The sequence below is a fragment of the Lissotriton helveticus genome, chromosome 7 (assembly GCF_964261635.1).
Source record: "Lissotriton helveticus chromosome 7, aLisHel1.1, whole genome shotgun sequence".
NCBI lineage: Eukaryota > Metazoa > Chordata > Amphibia > Caudata > Salamandridae > Lissotriton > Lissotriton helveticus.
Genome location: NC_136068.1, coordinates 461878606 through 461903550, shown reverse-complemented (window position 1 = coordinate 461903550; position 24945 = coordinate 461878606). Strand labels below are relative to the sequence as shown.

At 44.6% G+C, this 24945-nt stretch overlaps 1 protein-coding gene across 4 annotated transcripts in view; it reads right to left on the bottom strand.

Moving 5' to 3' along the window:
* The window catches only part of LOC144768613 (nucleoside diphosphate kinase A-like), a 162309-nt gene that overhangs the window by 83908 nt on the left and 53456 nt on the right, over positions 1 to 24945 (bottom strand). The window contains exon 2 of one of the 4 annotated variants that reach the window (XM_078652411.1): positions 6113 to 6251. The exons of 1 other annotated variant lie outside the window; for it this stretch is intronic. In XM_078652411.1, coding sequence (XP_078508537.1) covers positions 6113 to 6249 — 137 coding nt within the window. In that variant the 5' untranslated portion in view covers positions 6250 to 6251. Of the gene's footprint in view, positions 1 to 2539; positions 2742 to 2860; positions 2979 to 6112; positions 6252 to 24945 lie in introns of those variants that run through there. 2 more of the 4 variants (XM_078652413.1, XM_078652412.1) reach the window with 2 other exon arrangements.

Below are 24945 nucleotides of genomic sequence, written 5' to 3'. Positions count from 1 at the left end.
CAAAAATAAACAAGCATTGGCAAAGCAGGCAGGTATGAAATTGGTGGTCAGCTTTTCAGTTTTGTTAATGTGGAACTTGTTTTGGCATGGTTTTTGTAAAAACTTATATGTGTGGGAGCTACCGGGCCTTCACCATTATAACAAACATTGTCAAAGGCAAAAGTTGTTTTTGGTCTCAAAAAGCACACACTGCCACAGTTACTGGCACTGAACAAAACTACTTTGTATGCCGATATGCCCCTTGTGAAAGAGCAGAATAAACTCAAAAGATCACGGTCAACACCAGACCAAATTAGGGGCCCAATTATTAAAGAAAGTCTCAAAAGTGCACCCATGGTATATGACCATGTCTTAAGTCTAGCTATATGGCTTTCGTAAATTCCCAAGAATTTACAGGAGTAGGACAAGAAATAGAATTCCTAGAAAATATTTAAGAACTGCATTTTAGCATGGGCAGATATGCATGTGCAGATTTGCTCAAGCAAAAATCTGAGTGTTTGCAAGTACACTTTCTCTCCAACCACTTTCCCCCCCCAACTCTGGAAGAAGGGTTATGTCTGCCATTGTCAGGAGTAAATTGCCAACATTTCACAGTATTAGAACAGATTACAGAAGAGCTGTTGAAAACCCTTAAAACATGCAAGTTAGTAGGTTTGCACAGACTCAAAAGGGCATTCTAACCCTGGAACTATTAACTACCACTACCTTCAGCCCCAGTATGTAGATCTGCGGAAACCTGGCAACATAACAGGATTGCACGTATTCAAACACTACTAAGGTATGAGCCCTAGCATAATCAAAGAGGCTATATCAGAGCTCTTGTATAATGAGATTGCTGCCATAATTGGGCACTGCCCGGGAGACAGCCATGACAACGCGGGCTTTACACCCCGCTGCCATTACGACGCTGCCATCACAACGCAAGTCGTTACAATGACTTGCGCTGGAGGGCGCTCTTGGTAAAGGAATAGTTTTATTTTCTATTCTAACACCTTCCCTACTGTTACGTGGGCTGGAGTTGGAAAAGAAAATTAAACTATTCCACAATCCAGCGCCTACAGCGCAAGTCGTTGTAACGACTTGCGTTGTAATGGATGCGTCGTAATGGCAGCGTGGGGTAACGCCCGCGTTGTCATGACATACATCCGTGCTGCACTACATGACAGCAAAGGGACAAGTGGATTTTGTTACAGGACAAGTAGATTTATGAAGCAACCTGCCCCATGGAGAAGTAGATATTTTATTAAAGTCCACACCCCTACCCCTTCTACTGTGTTAATGTAAACAATCTCTCAGCTTTGCACCATTGAACATGTAACCTATATATAAACGTTTACACAAAAATGGGTCTTATTGAAGTGCCTCACAATATTTTGATATAACCAGAACAACAGCACTTTATAGAAAAGGAGATGCTGGTCTATTGGAACCCAAAACAGGAGAATTCGAGGATAAACTTCGAGCTGCAGATTAAATGGACTCTCAATTTAAATGTACTTCTACTTAATGGACATTGTAAAGATATTCCATGAATGTATATCAGCAGGGACATTTCCCATGAGACCTTGCAGGACTCATAAGTGATACTGGACAAGTTATTTATTTGAAAAAGGTTTTGTGTTCAATGCTCAGTGGGATTTACAGAGGAATAATTGCATACAATCCACTCACTAGTATATAGACATATAAAAACTATTGTTGAGTGAACATAATAGGAACATAGTGTCTCTAAATGGGATCAGAAATCAATAGCAACAAAATTTGTTCAGAAAAATGCCCTCAAAGGCATGACTTCCAAAGTTTTAAAAGAAACATAGTAGGTAACTATCCTAAAGTCTGACAGCATGCAGTTCCACGTCATAGGTGCTCTTCCTGAGAATCATTGGTTGCCCTCTCATTGCAAGGCGAAGGCTGCACCTGCCCCGGTAGACAGGTTATCCACCAAAGAGTGTTCATAAACATGATTCTAGTCAGAATGCATCTGTCGAGAGCCACTTCACAGACTATGATTGGCTAGATCTCTTCAAACTATATTGTGCCAAGGCAAACCTGGCAACTGCACGGAATGCTGCTTTGCGAGGGGCCGATGCTTGTGGGAATTCCAATAAGTATGGACTTTCCCCTGTCAACTGTGGCTTAACCCTCCGTGCAACTTGATGATGAGTCAAAAATGCCACGAGTCAAAATCCGATCTCTCACCAGTAGGAACATAAATCACCAGTTATTTTTGACGTTGTTGTTGTTGCCTGAAAACTGCTGGAAGCACAATGAAGTTCACGTGTTTTTAAAATCAGTAGTTATTTTTAAGCACAGTGCCCCCCACCATAATCAGGAACAGGTGGGGCTGCACAGGTCGCACTGCCCTAAAGCTGGGGCTGCTGGGGACAGTGCACACAGCTGAACTCCATCTATCCCAAACACAGATGAGAACAACAGATACAAGCAAACACACAGGCAGCTCTGAGGGGCCCCTTTGGCACAGGTACTCCACCTACGAAAGCCCCGCCATCCCGAACGCCCAAATGTTTAGTAGTCTTACCCAATTTTTGAAAGCTGCCCGGGGCTAACGCATTGCAGAAACCCGGGGGAGAGGTCAGGACTACGGAAGTCCGGAACAAGACTATGGTCGGCATTCATTTCTGCGGGTAATGATGCGCAGTGACACGTGTAGGGAAGCTGTGGGGCAAAATCCGAGAGGACACAACTTCACCGTGCTGGGAGAGTTTGGGTTATGGAAGGATGGGTGATACCATGCGCGAGGGTGGGGGTGCTGTACCTTCGTGGAAGACTGGGAAGGGGATCGAGGGGGCAGGGAGAACTTTTGCTGCAGAGCAGAGATGCACATTGAAAATAGTTGTACCTGCGGCAGGGAGTGCTGTAAGTCTGTCCACGAATGCAGCAGTAAACAGGCATACAGCGGATGACAGGGGAAGAGAGAAGAGACCGTATATGTACCGCCAGTGAGTAGGGGGGCACCGTCTGGCGCCTCTCATTGGCTGCTGCCAATCTTATTGGCTGGCGATGATTGAATGAATTCGGCAGCCACGCCCAAGTATTCGCATTACACCACGAGGTAGAGCAGGATATGTGCCTTCGGTACTTGCCTGTTGAGCCTTACACACTTTGGTTCTAAGCCATTTTTAATGCATTTTTTTTTAAAACCTTCATAACTTTTTTCCAGAAAAAGTTTGCACACCAAATTTGCACCTTTTTTCCCTAACAACAACCCTGGGATTGTAAAGGTACCTGTGGTTTGTAGACTACCCTGGAAAGAACCGAGAAAATAGTCAAAATACAGCTACATTTTGGTTTTTTAGGGGAAAATGGGAAAAAGTGCTGCGCAAGAAGGCATACATATATTTTTAAGTGACATCAATTAAAGGTTGGCTGTGCTAGCCTCACCGTCTTCCCATCTTCCAGGAAGAAGCCGAGTTGTATCAAGAAAGCAATTTTTTCCAAGGTTTTGCAGTTTTCTAAGAGGTAGTTTGTCATTTTCTCTATTTTTTTTGTTTCAACGGTACTTGCAGTTTGTGATGATAATGTGTGGAACCCGGGCCGCCCAAAGCACTGGTGGCGCTCGGTGCAACACTCGTTGCTTGTGACCCCACAGACTTCCTTCTCCACTGATTTGTTCATTACCAGCCTCCAACAGCGCACCTCATGCCTCCAAAGCTCCTCTTTCACAGGCATTTCATTTGTTTTATAGCGCTACTCATTTTAGTGTAGAGCATCAGAGCTCTTTACATTATACACACATTATACAGAGACATTGGGCCACAGCTGTAAATCAGTGTATAGAAAATGTTACATAAGACAAAAAGGTCTACAAGGTGTACGAGTCACATCATCCATACTTGTAGGTAGTTTTTTCATGAATGCTTGGTCTGAAAAAGCACAAACTCAGTATTTAAAAAGTAACATAGTGGTTGGGGTTGGCTTTACTAATACTTCTACCCAAACTAACCCTTTTTGGCAAACTTAGGATAATGAAAGACTGGGTAAAATATATGTTCTAACCTATACCTTATAGTTTGCATGCAATGTTTTGATGGCAGTAAATAGCTCTGTGCTATATTAGGATTGTAATTTAGAACTGCAAGTATCAAAAATGTCTCTCTGACAGCACAGTAACCCAATGAGCTAGCTACATAAAATACATTTCTCTTTGCTGGATGGTACATGTTCTTAGCAGCGGCTTATTAACCAGCTGAGCTACTTCATAATGAGTTAAACCTGCCACTAGACACAATTTGATCTCTATAGCAGGTACATTAATCACTAGAGTTATCGTGACATTTTTATTGTTGCCTGAAAATTTCCTGGACACACATGGAACTCTGAGGCAGGTGCTTTTAAACCCATAATATATTTCAAAACACAGCACCCCCTTGAGCTCGACGCTAGGTGCCGTGGTGCCAGTCACAGTACCCTAAAGCTGGCCTTGCAAGGAACCAAGGGTTGATCCCATAAAGCCATACATTTTTGATAGACTACATTCTGAATTCAGCTAGGGGTCATTTATGTAGATCCCTTAAGGTTTCCCAAAGAAACTAACCATTGAAATAAAAAAATAATGACAATAAGTAGGACAAAAATAGCCATTGTTGACAAGATTTTCAAACGCAATTTTTTCGTGTCTGTGGCCAATGTCAAAAGCAATTTGCTGTTATATTCGATAGACTCTTCCGGTTGAGGCGTTAAAACAGGTTCTGGGTATCAAAAAGGAGAACCGTGCGGCTTGGCCATTAGGAACAGTTTAAGTAACAGGAACAGCCGGCAATAGCAGCCACATCTCTTGCAGTTGCGTGCTGGAATTCAGTTTGCATTAGGTACATGGCATGCTTTAGACTGTACAATGGTGCAATTAAGTGAAGCTTGCTCCCCTTTGGGCAGAAAATAGTACAGTGGGTCATAAATTGCATGTTTAGATGCTTGATCTCACTCTTATAGAAGAGGCCATAAACACCAACTGGAGGTCACATTCTGAGGTAGTCCAGTTGGCTGCGTGTCATGTGTGTTATCTAGGGTGACCCTTACTACTAGGCATTGTTTGGACTTTACCTGATGAGTGCAACTGACCAGCAGCTCTTGTATCGTGTCCTTGGGTTGAATGAAAGCTCTCAGGATTCCTGCCACATCCCACCTCTCTTGACTATCCCAAAATATACTGGCATGATTCCTATCATTCTTCCGAACACTTATGAATGAACACACATCTTCTACCCTGGACTTTGACCATATTACATGCTGTTGGTAATAGCTAGCTGCAGCTGGTATCCCCCGGTTTGTTTGAAAAGGCCTAATGGCTTTTACAAATGTGCTACCATGCATATGTGAGGTCAGGTTTCAGGTGCCATGAAAACATCTAGAAAATCCACCAGAATAACTATCAGTCAACAGACATAAGTGGCCTCAATGTGAACCCTCCAGAAGGTAGTCCTCATCAAGTTAACCATAAGCACCTGTTTCATGTTACAAAACAATTAGAACACAAACTTTGTGAATATTCTAAGGTACCCTCTAGAAGACAGCCTCATCAAATTAACCACCTGCACATGTTCCTTGCTATAAACAATTAGAATGTGACTTTTGTGAACATTCTAAAATACCTTCTAGAAGTCAGCCTCATCAAGTTAATTATCTGCACCTGTTCCTTATTACCAACAATTAGAATGCAACGAAAGCGCGTCCAAAATCTGGAACTCCATTCCCTCTCACATCAGAACCATTCCCTCGTTTGTAAAATTCAAAAGCCAACTCAAAATACTGTTCCTCAGTCGTGCCCTAGGGAGTCGATAGGAGCACTCGGAATGGGGTAACTGACACCGCACTGCTCCAACATCATGTCAGCGACTCTACGAAACAGATGTTCCCTTGACTACGAAGCAGACCCCTCAACAACGCCCTGCATTATTATTGTGTTGTTCTCTTGTCTCGTTTGTTGTAATCTCTGCAAAGTATCCTCTGTAAAGCGCTCCAATACCCTCTGGTCAGGCCAGCGCTATATAAAACTTCTAAAATAAATAAAATAAAATAAACGTCTGTGGTCATTTTAAAGCAGTGCCATTAACACTCATGTGTAAAACAAAGACAAGCCGTCTTATTTAAAGACCGTTCACACTCTTTCCCCTCGCTTAGCCTCTTTGCCGGGCCACTTCGCTGTTTCCCGGTTCCACGGCACTGTCTTGCCAGTCCCCTTGTTCCTTCCACTTCGATCTCACCACAAAGGACATCCTGCATTAGTCTCATATCTGGATGGAAAAACAAGAAGAAAAGGAGAGACGCATTAAGAGACTTTATTTTATTATGCGCTGAGTTCAGTCGTAACATCATGTTTGCAGACAAGTTAACCAGTGTTTTTGTTCAACTTGTACATTCTGTTGCCAGGGCTCTGCCAGAAAGGACTTGACTGAAGCTAATCTCGTCCAAATTAGCTTGTGGGTTTGATGCTAGAATCATAGAGATATAAGAAGCTTTTATAAGTTGATATCTTAAAATATATAGCTATTACTAAAGTCATTTTTTTGTTTGTTTATCGATAACATATCTGCTGGTACCATTCATTGGGCTGGTGTGAAAGTCTGCTGCAGTGTTGCGGTTGAATAAACGAGCCTCAGCATCTTTTAACTCCACACGCTCTCTCCATCTCAACCTCCTTCCCCCTGGAATTTGCCACTGGAGCAGTGTCTCCTGTAAACCGAGGGCAAGTCTCGAGAGGATTCGGGAACTAGCGTCACTGCTCCATTGGAATCACCTGGGATCCAGGTAGATGGCTTATGGCAGCAGGCCCTCTGCTGTGCATTTATTTGTGTTTAAGAGTGTGTGCATCTCACTTGTTTCTTTAGGTATTACATCCTTGGGCCATAGGTCATTTACTGCTGCAATCTTCGAGGGGTGTTTGAGACTTGTTCCGTCATCATGAGAAGCACTAGGGGTGAACAGAGGGCAGCTGTGTTATGTTGATCTTATAAAGTGTCACTCCAAAACTATAACAAGTGTTTTATTGTGAATTTGGGTAGTGCAGGAAACAGTTGCTTTGTGGTGTACTGGACTGCTAAGAGTGGGACCTTTCTGCAAATCGATGCAATTCTAACATTCACCCCTCTAGTTAAGTTATCAGCTACTACCCTGGCTGTTAGCGTCCGTGTCTTGGGCATGGAGGTTTCCCGCTTGTGGTGTGTGTGTTTCCCTTGGCATTGGGTGTCCTAACCAGGAGTCTCCCCCCTATTTTTAGGGTAGCCTTTTTCACACAGGCACATATTAGTTGTAGGGTGCAACAAGAGCAAGATTACAACCACTGATAGCAAGGCCTTGCATAGGCCTGCGATCCACCTTGGTAGCAAGGCAAACAAACCTGTGAACCATTCCATGTTTGAGCCACCTCCGTCTTTAATTATGACCTGCTGTAGGTTGTGCAGTGCTTGAATGGTGATTGACAGTGTGCAATTGTCCAGGTCATTTATGGGGATGAAGGTAACGCAGGCTGTACCTATCTTGACGCATATGCCCCCTTCCAATGCAGTCATTATGGCCAACACATACAGGTGCTGCATTGCCATAAGGGGGATTGCGTACATTTCTTCTTTGATTGCGTTGAGGTTATTTTCGGTGGTGTTCATCATTTTTAGCAGTTCCTACCTGGTGATCTGCAGCCACCAAGAATTGGCCTTGGATTATACGGTGAAGAAGGGAATTGAACCTGCGCTTGGTATAGAAGGGTGGCGCCTTTGCTCATGAGGTGGTGATGCAGTGCAGAAAGATCTTTTCCAGCTATAACCAATGTCGGCGTGGAGAAGGTGAGCATCCCTCTCTCCAGCGTTGGACGAGCTGGACGTAGGAGTGCTCGCTCCATTGCCAGTAGTAGTCCATCAAGGTGGAGGTGCCCCACTGCATATCATTATTATAGGTTATACTCTTACAATTGCTCTTCACCCTGATGGGTATTGTCCCCTTCCCCCTAAAATACAAGAAATACACTGGCAGCTTCCTAACTACTATGGGTTCCTCCATTCATGTGTACCCTCCTGCCTCTGAGTTCCAGGTGCATTGTGTCAGTAATGTGTCATTCAACCTGGCACATTGGGACGTGCTATCACTATTGTTCGCCAAATTGATGGCTCTGCCGGTAAACTGAGTGTTGGGGGTGTTCCACCTGTTCATAAATATGGCTCCAGTTACACTAAGGGCTTGCCACAGGTTGGTACTTGTGCAGACACATTGTTACACTGGGTTGGGGGCTTGGTGAGCTCAAAGAAACTCTTGTGGGGCTAGTTGTAGGCCCTGTGATCCAATAACATGCCTGTCCCTTTTTCTTGCGTTTGTTTAACTCAGACTGGATCTCATCCAGCTCTATTAGGATATAAAGGACTTTGGTGCGACATCATATTTGGTTAGGTTCTCTGTGACTTCATGTGGTGCTATGGCGTTGGGCTGGAGTTTGGCTTTTATTCGGTATAGGTATAAGTGTATGAGGCAGGTATAGTCTATCTGAACCTACTGCATGGGGTATCAATGAGCAAAATAGCAGGAGTTGGTAGACCCTTGGCTCTCTACTGAGGTCATGTATTGTGTAATAGTGCGTGGTGTAATGCATGTGGAATGCCGTCATTGTGTGTGGTGAGGTTGTATGTTAAATGTGTTAAATCCCGGGATGACTCATGCTGGACTACTTTAACTGGCGACCTTAGCTGAAACTTGACCTGTTCCTTTACGGTGACACATAGCTGAAAAAACATTAAAGCACATAGAGTAAAAGGCAATACACAGGTGAATGTTTTTAGTCGGGGTATGAAAGATTCAATGTAAAGTCCGGGGGGAACCCCAAGGGCGCTGTTATCCACAAAGTGTTTGCAAAGTCTTGGGACAGCCTTACAGACACTTCAGTCCCCAAAGTGTTCATAGTTCATATTGGAAAAGTCTGTGATGGTGACTCCTTTGGTGGTAGTGGAGTGATGGGTCCAAGCAAATATCTGACAATTACCTTTTCCCTTCGACCTTGACAGCTATTAGTGTTGAAAAGATTACTTTGAAGGGCCTTTCAAAGTTGCTGTCCCTTCACTGGCGATGAAAATTACGGATCAGGACTTGGTCACCGGGCTGCAGCATGATGTAGGGTAGGTCCACTGAGGTTCACACCACATTTCTTTGGGTAATCTATTCAGAGAGGAGTCTGCAAGCTTTGGTCAATTCAGATATATATTCACTGAAAAAACCATAAGTTTTGCAGACGTTATAGTTAGGAATGAGCACTTAAAAAACCTTCGAAATTCACTGAAAAAACCTTAGGTTTCAGGGACGTTATATTTAGTTGGACATTTCACTCATAGAAAACCATAGAAATTCCCCTTCTATAGTTAGTTGAGATAACTATAACTCGTGGCCCCGCAATGCACTGCTGATGACGTCACATATTACATTATTCATGACATGGTCAGTGACATCACTGATTACATCACTGATGACACCTCAAATGACATCACTAATGACATCACTGATGACATCATCCGGTGACTATGTGTTTCTATATAATGTAAATATGTTTTATATTTATATGCCAAGGTATATTGAAGAATGAATGGGTGTAAGACTCAGGATGGATGATTAAGTAGGTGTGTAACTCACTGTATAACTGAGTGATCAATTGTGTCTTACTTAATGGATGTATTAGCGACTGAGACAGACATTCACACAGTTTAGGTTGTCAGTTGGTGTGTAAGCGATTGCATGGGTTAGTTAGCAGTTAAATGAGGATCTATATGGGCTATTGGTTGGTTGTCTGAGTATCTGTATGGGTACCTGCGTGTCTGTGTGGGTGGGTGGGGGTTGTGACTCTCTGCATAGATGTGTGAGTGGATAATTCACTGGGTATATGTGTTCAAGTCTATATCTGTGAAGGGCTGTGAGTAGGGTATGAGTGTCTTGGTGAGTGAATGGATGCCTCAGTGGTACATGTGTGAGTAACTGCATATGTGAAAAGCAGTATATATTAGTGTTGGAGCGTATAAATTACTATATGTGAGACTGAGTGATTGTGAGAGTGCCTGTATGAATCAGTGTGTGCTTGTATTAGTTATTGTATTAGAGTGTAAGTATGTGTTAGTATATGTTTAAATAAGTGAGGTGGTGTTAGATCTGGGGGTCTCTAGTTGGCAATGGTTATCACCTTTGTCCAAATAGGGACCCTTACTTCTAAGTCAGGACAAGGGTATTACTCTCCTTAATAACCCCTGCTCACCCCCTTGGTAGCTTGACACGAGCAGACAGGCTTATCTCAGAGGCAGTGTGTTAAGCATTTGTGAATATACACAGTAATACAGTGATAGCACTACAGATGGACACAACACAGGTTTTATAAAAATAGGTATTCTTTATATAGACTTAAACACAAGACCACAAACGACAAAAATCCACAATACTATACTAAAGATTACTTAAAAGATGATAAAAGTCTCTTAATTCAAGTTGATGGTAAATGCGACAAAGTTCTCAACAAAGTTCTTGGATGCGGCACGCAAAGTGAACAAAAGGCTCGCAAAAGGGGAGATGCGCCGGTTCCGTGACCCGGGGGAACGGCTGCGTCCTTCCTCAATGCTTGCGCAGAGTAGGGGACTCGTCGTGAGCCTTACCGGTGCGGAGGTGATGCGTAGATTCTCGACCTGTTGCGGTGCGCAAGATGGCGCCTTGATGCGATGCCGATGCGATGATCCAGTTGCGATGCGAGAAGATGGCTCCCTTGATGCGACGATGTGATGGCGATGCGATGACGCCCTGGCAGCCTTGCGACGACTCTGTACTTTGGAGCCACGACAGGCCCTGCGATGCACTTCTCCGTTGATGCGATGACGGATCTCTCGATGCGTCACGCTTCTCCAGCGATGTGACAGCAGGCAACTTCGATGAACATACGCTTCCAGTGAGATACGACAAACTCTCGCTTCTCCGGCGTTGCGATGATTTCAGCTGCGGCGGCGACACGCTTCATCTCGATGCGTCGCGCTTCCAGCTCCCAGCGGCACGCAAGTGACTGGAGTCAGAATTCCCAGCAAGGAAATTCAGGAGGGAGCTGGAGGTGAAGTCTTTTGGCCCTGAGACTTCAGCAGGAGGCAAGCACAGTTCAAGCCCTTGGAGAATATTCTGTAGATGAAAGTCCTTAGAAAGTTCCTTCTCCTTTCCCTTGGCAATGATGCAAACACTGCAGGCCAACCCAGTAAACAGCACACTGGCAGAGGGGCAGTCCAAACTCCTGCAGCTTCCTTGGTTCTTCTCCTTGGCAGAAAGGTTTCTTGTTCTAGAAGTGATCTAAAGTCTGTGGGACTGGGTCCCAATATTTATACCAAAAAATCCTTTGTTCTCTGAAGGCAGAGAGGCCTCTGCCTAGTTCAAACCAGTTCCTGAGCACTGTGTTTACATGACTCTTCTCTTTCTTTCACTGTGCAGGGTAGACATATCAGACGCCCCACAGGAGGTGGAGCCAGCACAGGGGAGGGAAGATGCAGCTCTGGAGCACTCTGTTGACAGGATTCCCCTTATCCTTTCACTGTGCAGGGCAGAGACATCGGACAAGCCACAGGGGGTGGAGCCAGCATTGTGGAGGGAAGGCCCAGCCCTATTCAGGTCCCAGGTGCACTCTCCCCCTCCCATCTGGAGGTAAATCTCCCTATTCACCACTGGGCTGTCCCAGACTGTCTCCTGGAATTTCCCCAGCCCTGTCACACACAAACCCAGACAAGGAATACACAAGTCACCAGAGGCGGGCTCAAATGGTTAGGCAAGCAAATACCTACTTTCTAAAAGTGGTATTTGCAAACACAGAATATTAAAATAAACTTTACTAAAATATGTATTTTATTATTCTGAGTTCAGGCATACTAAACTCGAATTTCTACCATGTTCCCTGAGTCAGTTAGGATTGTAGGGATGTAACAATCTTCACTGCCCATTCTAATCTATGAAAACAGGTAGCCTTCAATAGTGAAAAACGAAAATGGCTTTAATTCACTACTAGAACATGCTACACCCATCAGAGCATGTCCTACCTTATACTTACAATGCTCCCTGCCCTTGGGCCTACCATAGGGGTGTCTAATATGAAGCAAAGGGAAGGTTTAGGGACTGGCAAGTGGGGGCACTTGGCCAAGTCGACATGGTAGTCACAGACTACACACAGGCCTTGCAATGGCAGGCCTGAGACACACTTTTCAAGCTGCTTCTGTGGGTGGCACAACCAGTGCTGCAACCCCACCAGCAGCATTTGCTCTACAAGCCCTGGGCACACATGGTGCACTGTACTAGGGGCTGACAGTAGATCAAATAAGCCAATCATGGAATCCAATCAGTATATCAATTTAACATAGGGAGCACTTGCACTGGGGCACTGATTAGCAGTGGCACAGGGCCCAAAAGATACAACCAGCAAAAATAGGTCAAAACAGAGGAGGCAATCCGTCAAAAATGGAAGGGACACTCACGCCAATGATGTCAGGTCTAACAGGTGGTATATGTATAACTGTACAGGTGAGTACATAAAAGTGTGATTCATTAGTTCCATTATTGACTAGATGTGTGAATAACTCTATCATTGAGAGGTGGTGTGAGTGTCTGTATAGATATGTGACTGGATATGATAATGCTGTATTGATGGCTGACTGTATGTATGAGTGACAGTATGGGTGAATGAATGGATGTGTGTGTAGACCTAGGAATTAGAGAGTGGATATATACTAATTGCTATTGGTGTATTCATGGAGTCGAAAATTATAATATGTATTTTAGAGTAGGTGGTCCAAGTGTTATATTAGGGTCTGATGAGGTGCATCAGATTTTCACGTGGATGATGTCATCAGTGATGTCATTTGAGATGTCATCAGTGATGTCACTGATCATGTCATGAATTATGTAATATGCGATGTCATCAGCAGTGCATTGCGGGGCTCGAGTTATAGTTAGCTCAACTAACTATAACAGGGGAATTTCTATGGTTTTCTATGAGTGAAATGTCCAATTAACTATAACGTTCCTGAAACCTATAGTTTTTTTCAGTGAATTTCAATGTTTTTTTAAATGCTAATTTCATATTTTAATATTTATAAAAACCTATATTTTTTCAAATGTTTAAAATAATATTTTGGAAGTCTATAATGCTTTCTTTAACTTTAAAAATGATGTAATGTTTTATATCTTCCCAAAAAAATGTATCTAAATAATTTTTTTATTTTTGAGGGAAAACTAGAGTCCTGTACCAGTAGTCTACCAAGCTCCATCAGCACACGAATCCTATCCGCCATATTGAAATGATGCGCATTTCGTATCCAACGGGTTTGTGGCACCACGTCCCACGTAAGAACATAAACATATGAGGTCGCGGCAGATGCTACTTTGGTATGCGACGGGCACGCAGTCCCAAACCGGGCGTTACGTCATGTACGTATGGGGTCACACCCGCTGCGCGTTGCGTATGTGACGAGTGCACGTTGCCAGGCCCTGCGTTACGTTATAGACGTATGGTGTCGCGCCGGGTACACAATTCCCTCATTTTTTTTGTATCTCCCAAAACTATATCTACAAAACTTTAAAGTGTATATGAGAGCAAGCGATAATCTAAAATATTTTAAACATTTGTATATTTCTAACTGTAATAAACTTATATTATAGTAAATATAATTTCTCAAAATCGCGTCGGGTGCGGTCTCCTTGTGCGCTGAGTGCCCGATTGCCATGTGACCTAAAAAAAAGCATTTGATTGGTTCATAACATTTCCCATTGTACGAGTTGGAAAACGCCGCCCATTTTAGTCATTATCTCTACAGAATTTGATGAGACACACCTCGCTTTTTTGAAAACTTTTTGCTATGTACACATATCTTACACTACACACAACATGCAACCATCATCTTCATCAATATTCATGGTCTCTAAAGTAGCCTTCCACCTGTGATAGGCACACACCTAAAAGTTACATAACCGAAGTTTTCCCCACTGCCAGAGGTAACATGGTTGCATACTCTGTCCACAGCACAATGTAATGTGGTACGGCTCAGGGGCAGTATCATGCATAGATAATGAACACACGGACACAGATAGATAGTGCAAGTGGGTACAGACACGTGCGCTCAACACCTTTTTATTACCAGGGTCACATATCCAGTGACGTCTCTGCTGGATGCGTGTGGGGTGAGTGTAAACCCGCCCTCATGGAATGGTTGCTGCTAGCATCAACTACAACAGAAATCATTGAATCACACACAGAGATTCACCAATAAAAGAGTCAATCGTTTGTGCTGCAGTAAGGTAGGGACAGTAGATGTAAAATAATACAGAAAAAAATCTATCGTAAAAGAACCACAACTTGTGCTATACTCAGACACAGGCAATAGATCTGAAATAATACACAAAAGATTGTATCATAAAGGGACCAGCAGTTCTAGTGCATTCAGATAAACACATCAAAAGCATTCAGCATGTACACAGCCAGCGATGATGCGTGCTGCTGGTGGGCCATACTAGGAGCAATGTCTGTTGCCATAAACACTGCATCATCTGCAATAGCGACTAGATCTCAATTGTGAACACTGCTGTCTGCAGTGTAGGCCAAAGAGAACCGTCAGCAAGGACCCACAGCTACGTAAGGTGGACTTGAGCTACACAGTTTGTCATACGCGAAGCAAAAAAATGCGGGTGCGGAGCCTAGGATGATGCGTCTGCGTGGTGCGGACAGAGCGCACTGCAGCAATGTCTTTTCCTACAGGACTGCATCATCTATAATACCGACTCGATCTGAATTGTGAACACTGCTTTCTGCAGTGTAAATTGAGGGCATCAGTCACACAGACATCCATGATTACTTTTTCTCACGTCCTCTTCACACAATACAACAACATAAATTACAGAAAACTCTGCAACAAATAAATCAAAACAATTCGAATTGCGATTTCTGCTGTCCACAGTGTAGACTATTCAGTGTTCCTGTGAACTTGCACAATGAATTTCACCACTGTAGGAAACCTATAACTCATCTAAAAAAAGTTATTCAAGCAAGTATACTAAAAGGATATACTGTATATTTCAATAGACGTTGTAGTTAGTTGCCTACTGGATTTTGTAATTAAACAATCACCACTCGATCTGAATTGTGAGCCCTGCTGACCGCAGTGTAGGCCCGAGGCAGTGGTCATTAATGCCTCACAGCCATGTGCCGTTGGATTCGGAAGCATAGACTTTAACTTCTGACATCCTCAATCATAGAATCAAGACCCCATTTCACTGTTGGGACCTGCTGTACCACGGTGTACTCCACCGACTGGTGTCACCCAAGCACAATAATCATGTACAACAGTTATCTACGGAAGCACAGAGTCTGATACACCTCAACGGAGGGAGTTCTATGAAAACCAAGCAACAAGTAATATCAGATATTGTCCATTGTGGGATCAAGACACCTTCCACTGTTGGGACCTATAGTTGGTAGCACCTGGACGAAGGGAGTATTGTCATCTCCACTCTCAGATGCAGTTCTAACATCGTCCATTGTGGGATCAAGACACCGTTCCACTGTTGGTACCTGTTCGACTACTGTGTTAGTAGTATACAGAGCACTCCACGCTGCTGGGCCTCAGGCTGGCGCTGTGTCCCTGTTTCGCAGTAGCCAGTGTTGATCTCAGGAACCTTCTGAGCTCCCAGACCTCGGCCCAGCAGCTTCCGCCTGCACGTGGTGAGCCCTCTTTCACATACGGCGTTTTTTGAAAGGTGAACTGTGGGGCATACATGCTTCACATCGGTCATGATGGTTTCTGAGTACCAGCAGGCTGAGAGCATCATTCACGCAGCAACCTTCACTCACGGGGTCAACCTCGTGGCAGTGTAAGCTGCTCAGACCTAGCAGACACGTTCGCCATTCCGAAAGAGAACCACACCCAGAGAAACGTGCCTTTGATTCATAGCCCTACGCTAGCCTTGCGTACACCGAGCCAGCCCACTATACTAAAGATTTTGGGGTAGCACGCGCTACGTTTCTGTAATCTACCCTACTGACAGTACTATCATGGTTGCTTCCACTGTCTACTTCACTCAATAGACCATCAGTATATGTTGACATGTACATGTCTGTGCTCTGCATACTCAAGTCTGTCCGGCACATCCCCTCAACACTTTGCATTGTATACTTTTATAATCAAGAATCACTTGCCACCTTCACACATACTTTGCTCCCATCTCTTCCCGCATTCTGCATTGTGTAACAGAGGTGCTATGCCATGTTTGATTTCTGTACATGGCTAGCCACAGTTCCCACAGTACGTAGTGTTGTGTCTGCTAGGTGTACATGTTGTTTGTCATGTTGTATGTAATTATACAAGGTAGCATGTTTATTCACGAGCAGTGGTTTCTCCCATTTACATATCGCTGTCTTAAAGAGCACACAGAAGTTTTTCTCACAGGTGAAAAGTGAGACCACAATGGCAGTCATTCATTACTATGCAAGAATGTCCAACTACACGATGCTTATAAGCTTACAGCCCCCAATCTTGCTTGCTTCCAACTCCCACTATCAGACCAACATTCACACAGCTTTCTAACGGTAGTTATCTGCTTCTCAATATCATGCACTCCTATGAATGTGAGCGGGCATACCGTATGTCCTTACTGTTTCAAACCGAGTAACTTCCTGTGGCAATGTCTACTCCCACCCACACAAAGTAACTCCCAAACTTCAACTTGGCCTTCAATCCCTACTTTGAAAACCGATTTCATTAAACTAACCAAAGAAAAGCGCTTTTGTTCAGAACAGAAGTGTCCCTCACTTCTGCAAAATAAATGTATCGACTGCAGATAGCACGAACTTCAAGTAAAATACAATCCCTTTTAAATTCGAACCTCCCATTACACTTTGTAAATTGTTACACATTTTCAACACATCTCACACTCAAGGTCTGGCACACTTTTTAAACACAGTCACCTCCGTCCTTCTCACAGCCTTTTATACTGTTTTTGGTATAATACCAGATTTCATTCATTTGATCATCTCTGGAATAATAGGAACAGTGCCCAAAATTCTTGCTCTCTTTGCGGCCATCCTACTACTATTTTTGCTTGTAAAAAATGGCTGCGCTCCCTGTGGTAACAAGCATGTCAAACAGAATATGTCTCTGTACGAAGCTACATCAATACCGTGAAAAAATTGAACTACTTTTCGGCTGCCTGCCTCTATCTATTATCGGAGCCAGCTACAACATGACATTTATTTACACGTATGCAATCTGCGTGCAACCATCTTTTTATTGCAAAACTTGCCCGTTCGACTGGCAAATGGATGTATGCCTTTCCAACATCCCAACAATCGCTCCCGGTATCCAGCAGGTAATGCAGTATCTTGAAAACCAGGAACTTGATTGTTCAGGCCGTGGAGCAATGGCAGATGCAACGGAAAAAGGTATTGTGGCGGAATGGGATTTCTGTGCAGCTGCGAAAGATCTCCTGCAACATGCGACCTTTCACAACACCGCAGATTGCCTGCCAATTCAAATTGGCGCTCCAATATTCGACGAACATTACTGTCTCTTCGAGGATATGAATTGGATCACTTTGCTTTTCTCACATGATGGCAACAATGACCTCTTGGAACATTATGCATCTGAAGCCGCTGAAGAATTATCGCACGGCAATCTCCAAGACTTGTAAGAAACTCACGTTATTCTTGGATTTAATTTTTCCATCTTTTTTTACTATTTCCTTTAAAAAATTGAACACACTAAAATTGTATTACTTTCATATAATAACTTTCTAAGTATTTTCAGGCATTTGAAGTCTGTTTTCGTTATTGCCCCTTACGTCTCCACTTTACCCAGAGATCGGTGATGGATGGCCTATACAAATACACTATTTACTTGCTAAATTAGCCTAAACCCAACATCCATTTTGAAACAAAGATAGGAATACAAAAATGGCCGCTGGACAGGAGCTCTAGTGAGGAGCTCTGGGGTTAGGGATCTCCAATTATGGAATAAATCCCCGAATAACCCTCAGTGCGACCCAGAAGCGACCGGAGCCATTAGAGAAGAAAGAGAGCAGAGTGAAAAAACGGGAGGAACAGAGTTACAACGCGGAAGACAACGTACCTGGTCAGCGAACTACAGGGGTGCCTCATCTCTCTCATCGGACCCCACAGATGACGGACCTTGGACGACAGGACCCACAGTGACTGAATTGGGAGCCATCGGGTGTCGCCCTGGGCTGCGCGAGGCTGGGGACGAAGAGGGTTCATCGACGGTATCCCCGGTGTCTGAGGACGGGATCCGGTCGTTGTGGAGAGAAGCGGAGCGGCCTCGGCGAACCTCGGCAAACGTCGGGCAAGGTATGAGCACCCTTGACCCACTGCGCGGCCCCCACTCCACCACCCCCTTCAGTGAGCATACGCGAGGGAGAAAGAACCCGGTAGAAACGAGAGGAGTATGGAAAAGCGGCACGCCTGACCCTGAAATGGCGGCTGCTTAAGACATCATATGCACACGATCCCCTCGGTACTGCCTACAAGTACAGAGTATCATCCTGGCAGATATATTTGACAGGGTTTGAATATACAGAAAAGGAGAGGAGCTAATCCAGATCCCGTTCACAGAAGGGATAGTGAATTGATCTAACTGCATCGACAGCCACCAATTGCCAGCAAATACATCAATACAGGGGCATAGTTATTGAAAGGGGACTGTCGACAGACCAATTGCCAATGAGTAAAAGAGAAAGGGGACTAACTACAGGAGTGGAAAGAAAGAAAGTCTACTCCCCCACAGAAGAACAACAGAAACAGAAACGGTGGACATCTTGTAACGGCGAGCTCCACACCAAACCTATCAGAATAAGGGATAGTTAAATTAATTTCTTGTGGATATGGTAACACATATATAAAGGTATAATTAGGATAAAGCAGAGAAAATATACTTACCACGAAACACTGATATATGTTTTATTCTCCAATCCTCTTACTACTACTGCACACTAAGAAGGGACCAACGAAGTACAAACCATCATATGACGTACAACCGGAAGGGAAAATGGATGAAAGACACAGAGTGATGACAGGCTCCAATGCACAGAGAATAAAATATCCTCCTATGTTATCCAATAATGCCGCCAAAAAGTTCAAACATAACACTTTGAGAAAAAACCCGGACATATTGTTCGCAGACCCTTATTTTGATAGAGTGAAAGGCACTATAATGAACGACCTAATTTTCTACACGCTTAAAACTGCTAAATGGCGCAATGCCTTCACAGAAATGCTGCTCATAAAAAGTATGAAAAACATTCCGCATGGCACAAAATTACTGACCGCTCCATCAAAAAGATGCAATGCAGAAATATGCATCACTTTATATAAAACGGGAATAGTGCTGATACAAGCAGCCAACAGAGACCTCGAGGAATTTGAAAAGTCTTTCCTAATATTAAAAGAATCTCTGGAGGGACCAAGATACCAACTACCCAGGACCCCATCTGATGCCACTCCGGACAACAATGATACTACCATTAGAGAAGCCAACCGAACTGGGGGTCTTTACTCTCAAACGTCCTGCTCCGGAGGGATAACTGAAATTGGGATGGCAACCCCAGAGAACGAGACAGAAAGGACAGAGAGATCTACCAATCTCGCAAACGAAGAACAGGACCAGGTTCAAAGGGAAGAGCTGATGTCGCCACTACTCGGGGTGAATTTACTTGAAGAGGGTACCTCAGCACCTAGCGAGTCTCCTGTTGACCCGCCACCTCTCTCGAATTCGATACCAGAGTCTTATAGATCCTCACCCACAAATTCACTAATAACACCACACAACATAGATAATACTCGTGACACCTCATATAGAATCGGAAGTGAAAACCTAACTAAGGATACGAAGGAAAGAATTGTGGGAGTGAGAACAAATCAATTACGGAGAAGAGCAAAATGCAAAACACGGACTAACAGATCAATCCTCGCTAAGAAATCACCCCGAAACCAGAAAGAAATTAAGGAGCTCCTGAAAATAGTAGGCAAACTGGCACAAGGCTCGATGGAAATTTCAAAAGCAATTGATAAAATGTGGGAGATGACGGTAAGCACGCACTCCAAGGTTTCACATATTCAGAATCTGGTACTATCCGCACAAAGAAGGAATGAAGAGATGGCCTTGTCTCAAAAAAACAGGTTCAGTAGACCAGATAGGACAAATCCCTTATCAGATGAAGAAACCCTAGCCTTACTCCGAACATATGCACAACCGGCCCGGGGGAGTGAGGAGAGAATCGAAACAGTACCAATAGATGCTAACAGAAGATCCAGAAAGAATGACAGGAAAGCAATCCACCTCAACCTACAACATATCCAATTAACAGCAACTGAATCAGAAAATGGGAACCTCATTAACTCAGAAAAACCTTTGAGCTGCCTTCTACTCAATTGTCGTTCGGCAACCAAACATGCATCAGACATAGCAGCCCTCATCATCAATAAGGAAATTGACCTAGCAATACTTACGGAAACATGGCTCAATGAATCATCATCGCCCGCCATTGATCTCTTAGTACCACCGCAATATAACATTGTGAGATTAGATAGGCTAAGAAAAGTAGGAGGAGGTATAGCCTGCATCCATCGATCAGAGATAGAGGTCAACCAAATCCAAAGCGACCCTCTAGAATCTTGTGAATACCTGGGTCTGAATATAAGATCATCAAGTAACCAAAAATGCAATCTGCATGCGTTTTACCATCCACCAGGAGATAACGCAAAGTTCACAGAGCAACTAATAGAGATCATAACGGCCAACTCCGATTCCGATGCCAACAACATTTTCCTGGGAGACTTTAATCTACACTGGGACGACGCAACTGACAAAACGGTTAACTTGCTTAAAGAGTTCCTCGCAGAACTAAACCTTACACAAGCTTGCACCCAACCCACACATGCGCAAGGAGCGACTTTAGACTGGATTATTGCAAAAAAGAAAGAGACATCAATACGCGCTATTGATCCGTGTGATTGGTCGGACCATCACGCCATAACATTCGTGATTCCCACAGTGAAAAAGGGTAGGACTGTGCAACCCCTCAGGTCCAAAAAAGCGATCCGAGATACAAAAGAGGCGAATATTGAGTTATTGGTTGAAAGCTGCAAGAGAGATTTAAAGTCACCTAACGACATGCAGAATGTAAACGAGCTGACTGATCACTACCTAACCTCAATTGGAAATATCGTCAATGACACCATGCCACTAAAACTGAAAAGAGTCGCAGAAAAACCAAAAAATCCTTGGTTTAATAGGGCACTGAATGAGGAAAAGCGCAAACTGAGAACGGCCGAAAGAAACTGGAGACAACACCCTTCCTCCCCTGAGCTGATAGCCCTCAGAACCATCAGAAATCAATATAACAAAAAGATAATCAATTCCAAGAAAGAATATATAAGAGCAGAACTTGACAATGCCAAAAACAGACCACGAAAACTCTTCGAGATCTTAAAACAACAATCAGACAAACTGGCCAAATCGGCCCAATAGCATTCAAAAACTCCCTTAAGCGGCGAGGAATTCTCCACATTTTTCACGGAAAAGACCAAGTCGCTAGAGGTAGAGCTCTCAAACGCCGCGGCTATCCTCCCGACCCAACATTTGCCGACAAACGCGGCCCCCATGACAACAGAGAGTATTAAGGCAAAAAATAAAGCAAATTGGGACACATTTGAATTATATGATCAGGACGAGATCGCCAAAACGCTGTCGGAAATCAGACCGAACAACCACTATCATGACCCTTTACCGGCAAAATGTGTAAGAGAAATCAGCCACATCCTGGTCCCAATCTGGACCAAAATAGTAAACGCGTCACTTGCACAAGGGATCCTCCCTGACTGCCTAAAAACAGGACAAGTAGTGCCAATAATCAAAAAACCGACAGCGGATACAACAGATCCGAATAACTATCGTCCAGTAACCAACATCCCTTTATTGGCTAAACTTATTGAGAAATGCGTGCAGAGCCAACTGAATCAACACATCACCAAGTTCTCCTTACTAGACGAATGCCAATCAGGATTCAGAGCAGGGCATAGCACGGAAACAGCGATCCTGCACATTGTCGATGACGCGCTACAAGCCTTAGACCAAAAGCAAGCTTGTCTATTGATTCTATTAGACCTATCAGCGGCATTTGACACGGTAAATCATGAAGCATTATTGTCCAGACTACAGGACAGGATGGGATTGTCCGGAAATGTGCTGAAATGGTTCAATTCTTTCCTACGCAACAGAACACAACGATTCCTGGTTAACCAAGCAATCTCACCCTCATGTCCTAATACAATCGGGGTCCCGCAAGGTTCAACGCTATCCCCAGATCTATTCAACCTGTATGTCGAACCTCTTACAGACATTCTGCGGAAATCACTGATTTCCTACCACATGTATGCAGACGACACGCAAATATACTTGAAGATTGCCTCTCTTGAGGACATTGACCGAATGAATGAGACACTAAAGATGGCTCTGGAATGGTTAACCTCTAATCATCTGAAACTAAATGCCCATAAAACAGAGGGGCATATTATCAAGGGCTTTATCTCCGCTTTTTTGGCTTTAAAAGCCAAGAAAGCGGAGATTTATTTATTTATTTATAATTTATTTATTTATAAATTTGTAAAGCGCCTGGTGACCCGGAGGCATCCCCGCGCTGTGGAAATGCGATATCCAAGAGGAGGGGGGGGGGACCGGACGACTATTTGGGGAATAAGAAAGTCTTAAGTTTTTTTCGGAAGATGGCGTGGGAGGGTTCCAGTCGCAAGTGGCGAGGCAATGCGTTCCACCCTGACGAGGCTTTGACCGAGAAGCGGCGGCCGCCGGTACGAGCCTTCTTAAATTTAGGGACGATGGCTAGATGTTCGTCGTCCGAGCGCAGTGACCTTGGGGCTTTGTAGGGGGTGACAAGGTCTTTCAGGGCGGCCGGGCCGGCGCCATTAATGAGTTTATGACTGGTGCACATTGCTTTAAAATCAATTCGCTGGCGGACAGGGAGCCAGTGAAGGGCCTTGAGGGCTGGTTTGGCAGAGGCTCTAGGGGGGAGGTCCATTATGAGCCTAGCCGCAGCGTTTTGTGCCCGTTGGAGTTTGGCTAAGGTGAACTCTGGTGCACCAAGGTAGACGGCATTGCTATAATCAAGTCTGGCTAGGATGAGCCCTTGAACCAGCAGCTTCCTGGAGAGCGGGGGGAGGAGGGGGAGGATCTTGCGGGTAGACCGCAGGAGGCCAAAGCATGTTCCAGCGGTCTTGGTCGCCTGGGTTTTCATGGTAAGGCTTGGTTCGAGCCAGACGCCTAGCGTCTTGACTTCAGTCTTTGGAGTGGGAATCTCGCCAAAGGTATCCGGCCACACCGCGGCGGGGATAGAAGACCATTTATTACCCAGGAGCATAATTTCGGTCTTAGAACCGTTCAATTTTAGGGAGGATTCGCACATCCAGGAATAAATGTCCTGGAGACAGTTCCGCAGGCTGTCTGGATGTTTGTCCAGCTGGGAAAGGGAGACGACCAGTTGGGTGTCATCAGCGTAGTTGACAACCTTGATCCCATGGGGGGTCACAACATCATCCAGGGGGGCCATGTAAACATTAAACAGGGTGGGACTAAGCGAGGACCCCTGCGGGACTCCGCATGTGAGTGGAAGGGGGTCTGAGCGAGAGTTGCCGTCCCACACCTGAAAAGTACGGCCTGATAGAAAGGAGTTAATCCAGGCGTGTGCAGAACCCACGATTCCTGCCCTGGCCAGGCGATGTAGAAGGACACGGTGATCCACCGTATCAAAGGCGGCACTGAGGTCCAGGAGGATCACCGCCACTGATCCTCCTGAATCCAGAATGCGCCTTGATTCCTCAATGACGGAGAGGAGGGCTGTGTCCGTGCCCTGGCCGGGCCGGAAGCCGGTTTGAGATGGGCGCAGGATTTTGTTGGTCTCAAGGAATTGGGAGAGTTGGGAATTAACTAGTTTCTCTGCCATCTTGCTGATGCATGGAAGGAGTGATATGGGTCTATAGTTAGACATGTCGTCAGGATTCAGATGGGGTTTTTTTAGCAGGGCTTTGACAACTGCGTTTTTCCAGCTGGGTGGCACTGTGCCTTGGCGTAAGGAGGTGTTGATAAGATCCCTGATGGTGGTGACTATGCTGGGGGCGGCAGTTTTTAATATTCTAGCCGGGGCTGGGTCAAGAGGTGAGCCGCTTTTCATTTTGGATAACGTGGAGGTGACCTCAGTGAGAGAGGTAGCTCTAAAGGAGGACAGCTGCGGGCTGTTCGTGCAGACCTCAGTATCCGGGGGGTTGTGAGGGGTAATCATGGGGAGGGAGTCCAGTATTCGTGTGATTTTAGAGTCAAAGAAGGAAGCAAGGTCATTGCTTCTGTCTGGGGGGGCATGGGAGGCGCTAGGGGCCGATGGTATGTTGAGGAGTTCTTTGACGATCAAGTACGCTTCTTTTGAGGAATTGGAGGCGTTTTGGATTCTGTTGTCATAGAAACCTGCCTTGGCAAGTTTGAGAGCTGATTTATAGCGTCTTACTGAACTATTGTAAAGGTCTTTGTTACTGTGTAGCCAGTCTTTTCTCCATTGCCTCTCGGCCTTTTTGCACTCTTTGCGTAGGTCCTTGAGGTCAGCATTGTACCAGGGGGCTTGGCCCTTTATCCTGTTTTTAATCTCCCGATTTTTTATGGGGATGAGTTTGTCGAGGGTGGACGATATCCAGTCTCTGACTTGGGAGTCAGCGATGGCGGGGTCCTCAGAAAGACTGGGGGTCGAAGCGTCTAGGGCTGTAGACCAATCTTCCACCGAGAGTCTAGCCCACGCTCTGTCTCTGGTGAAGGTGGGGGATTTTTGGGGCCTTTTAAAAGTTCCAGGGAGATGGGTCGTGACCAAAAAGTGGTCCGTCCACGGGAGGGGTTGGGA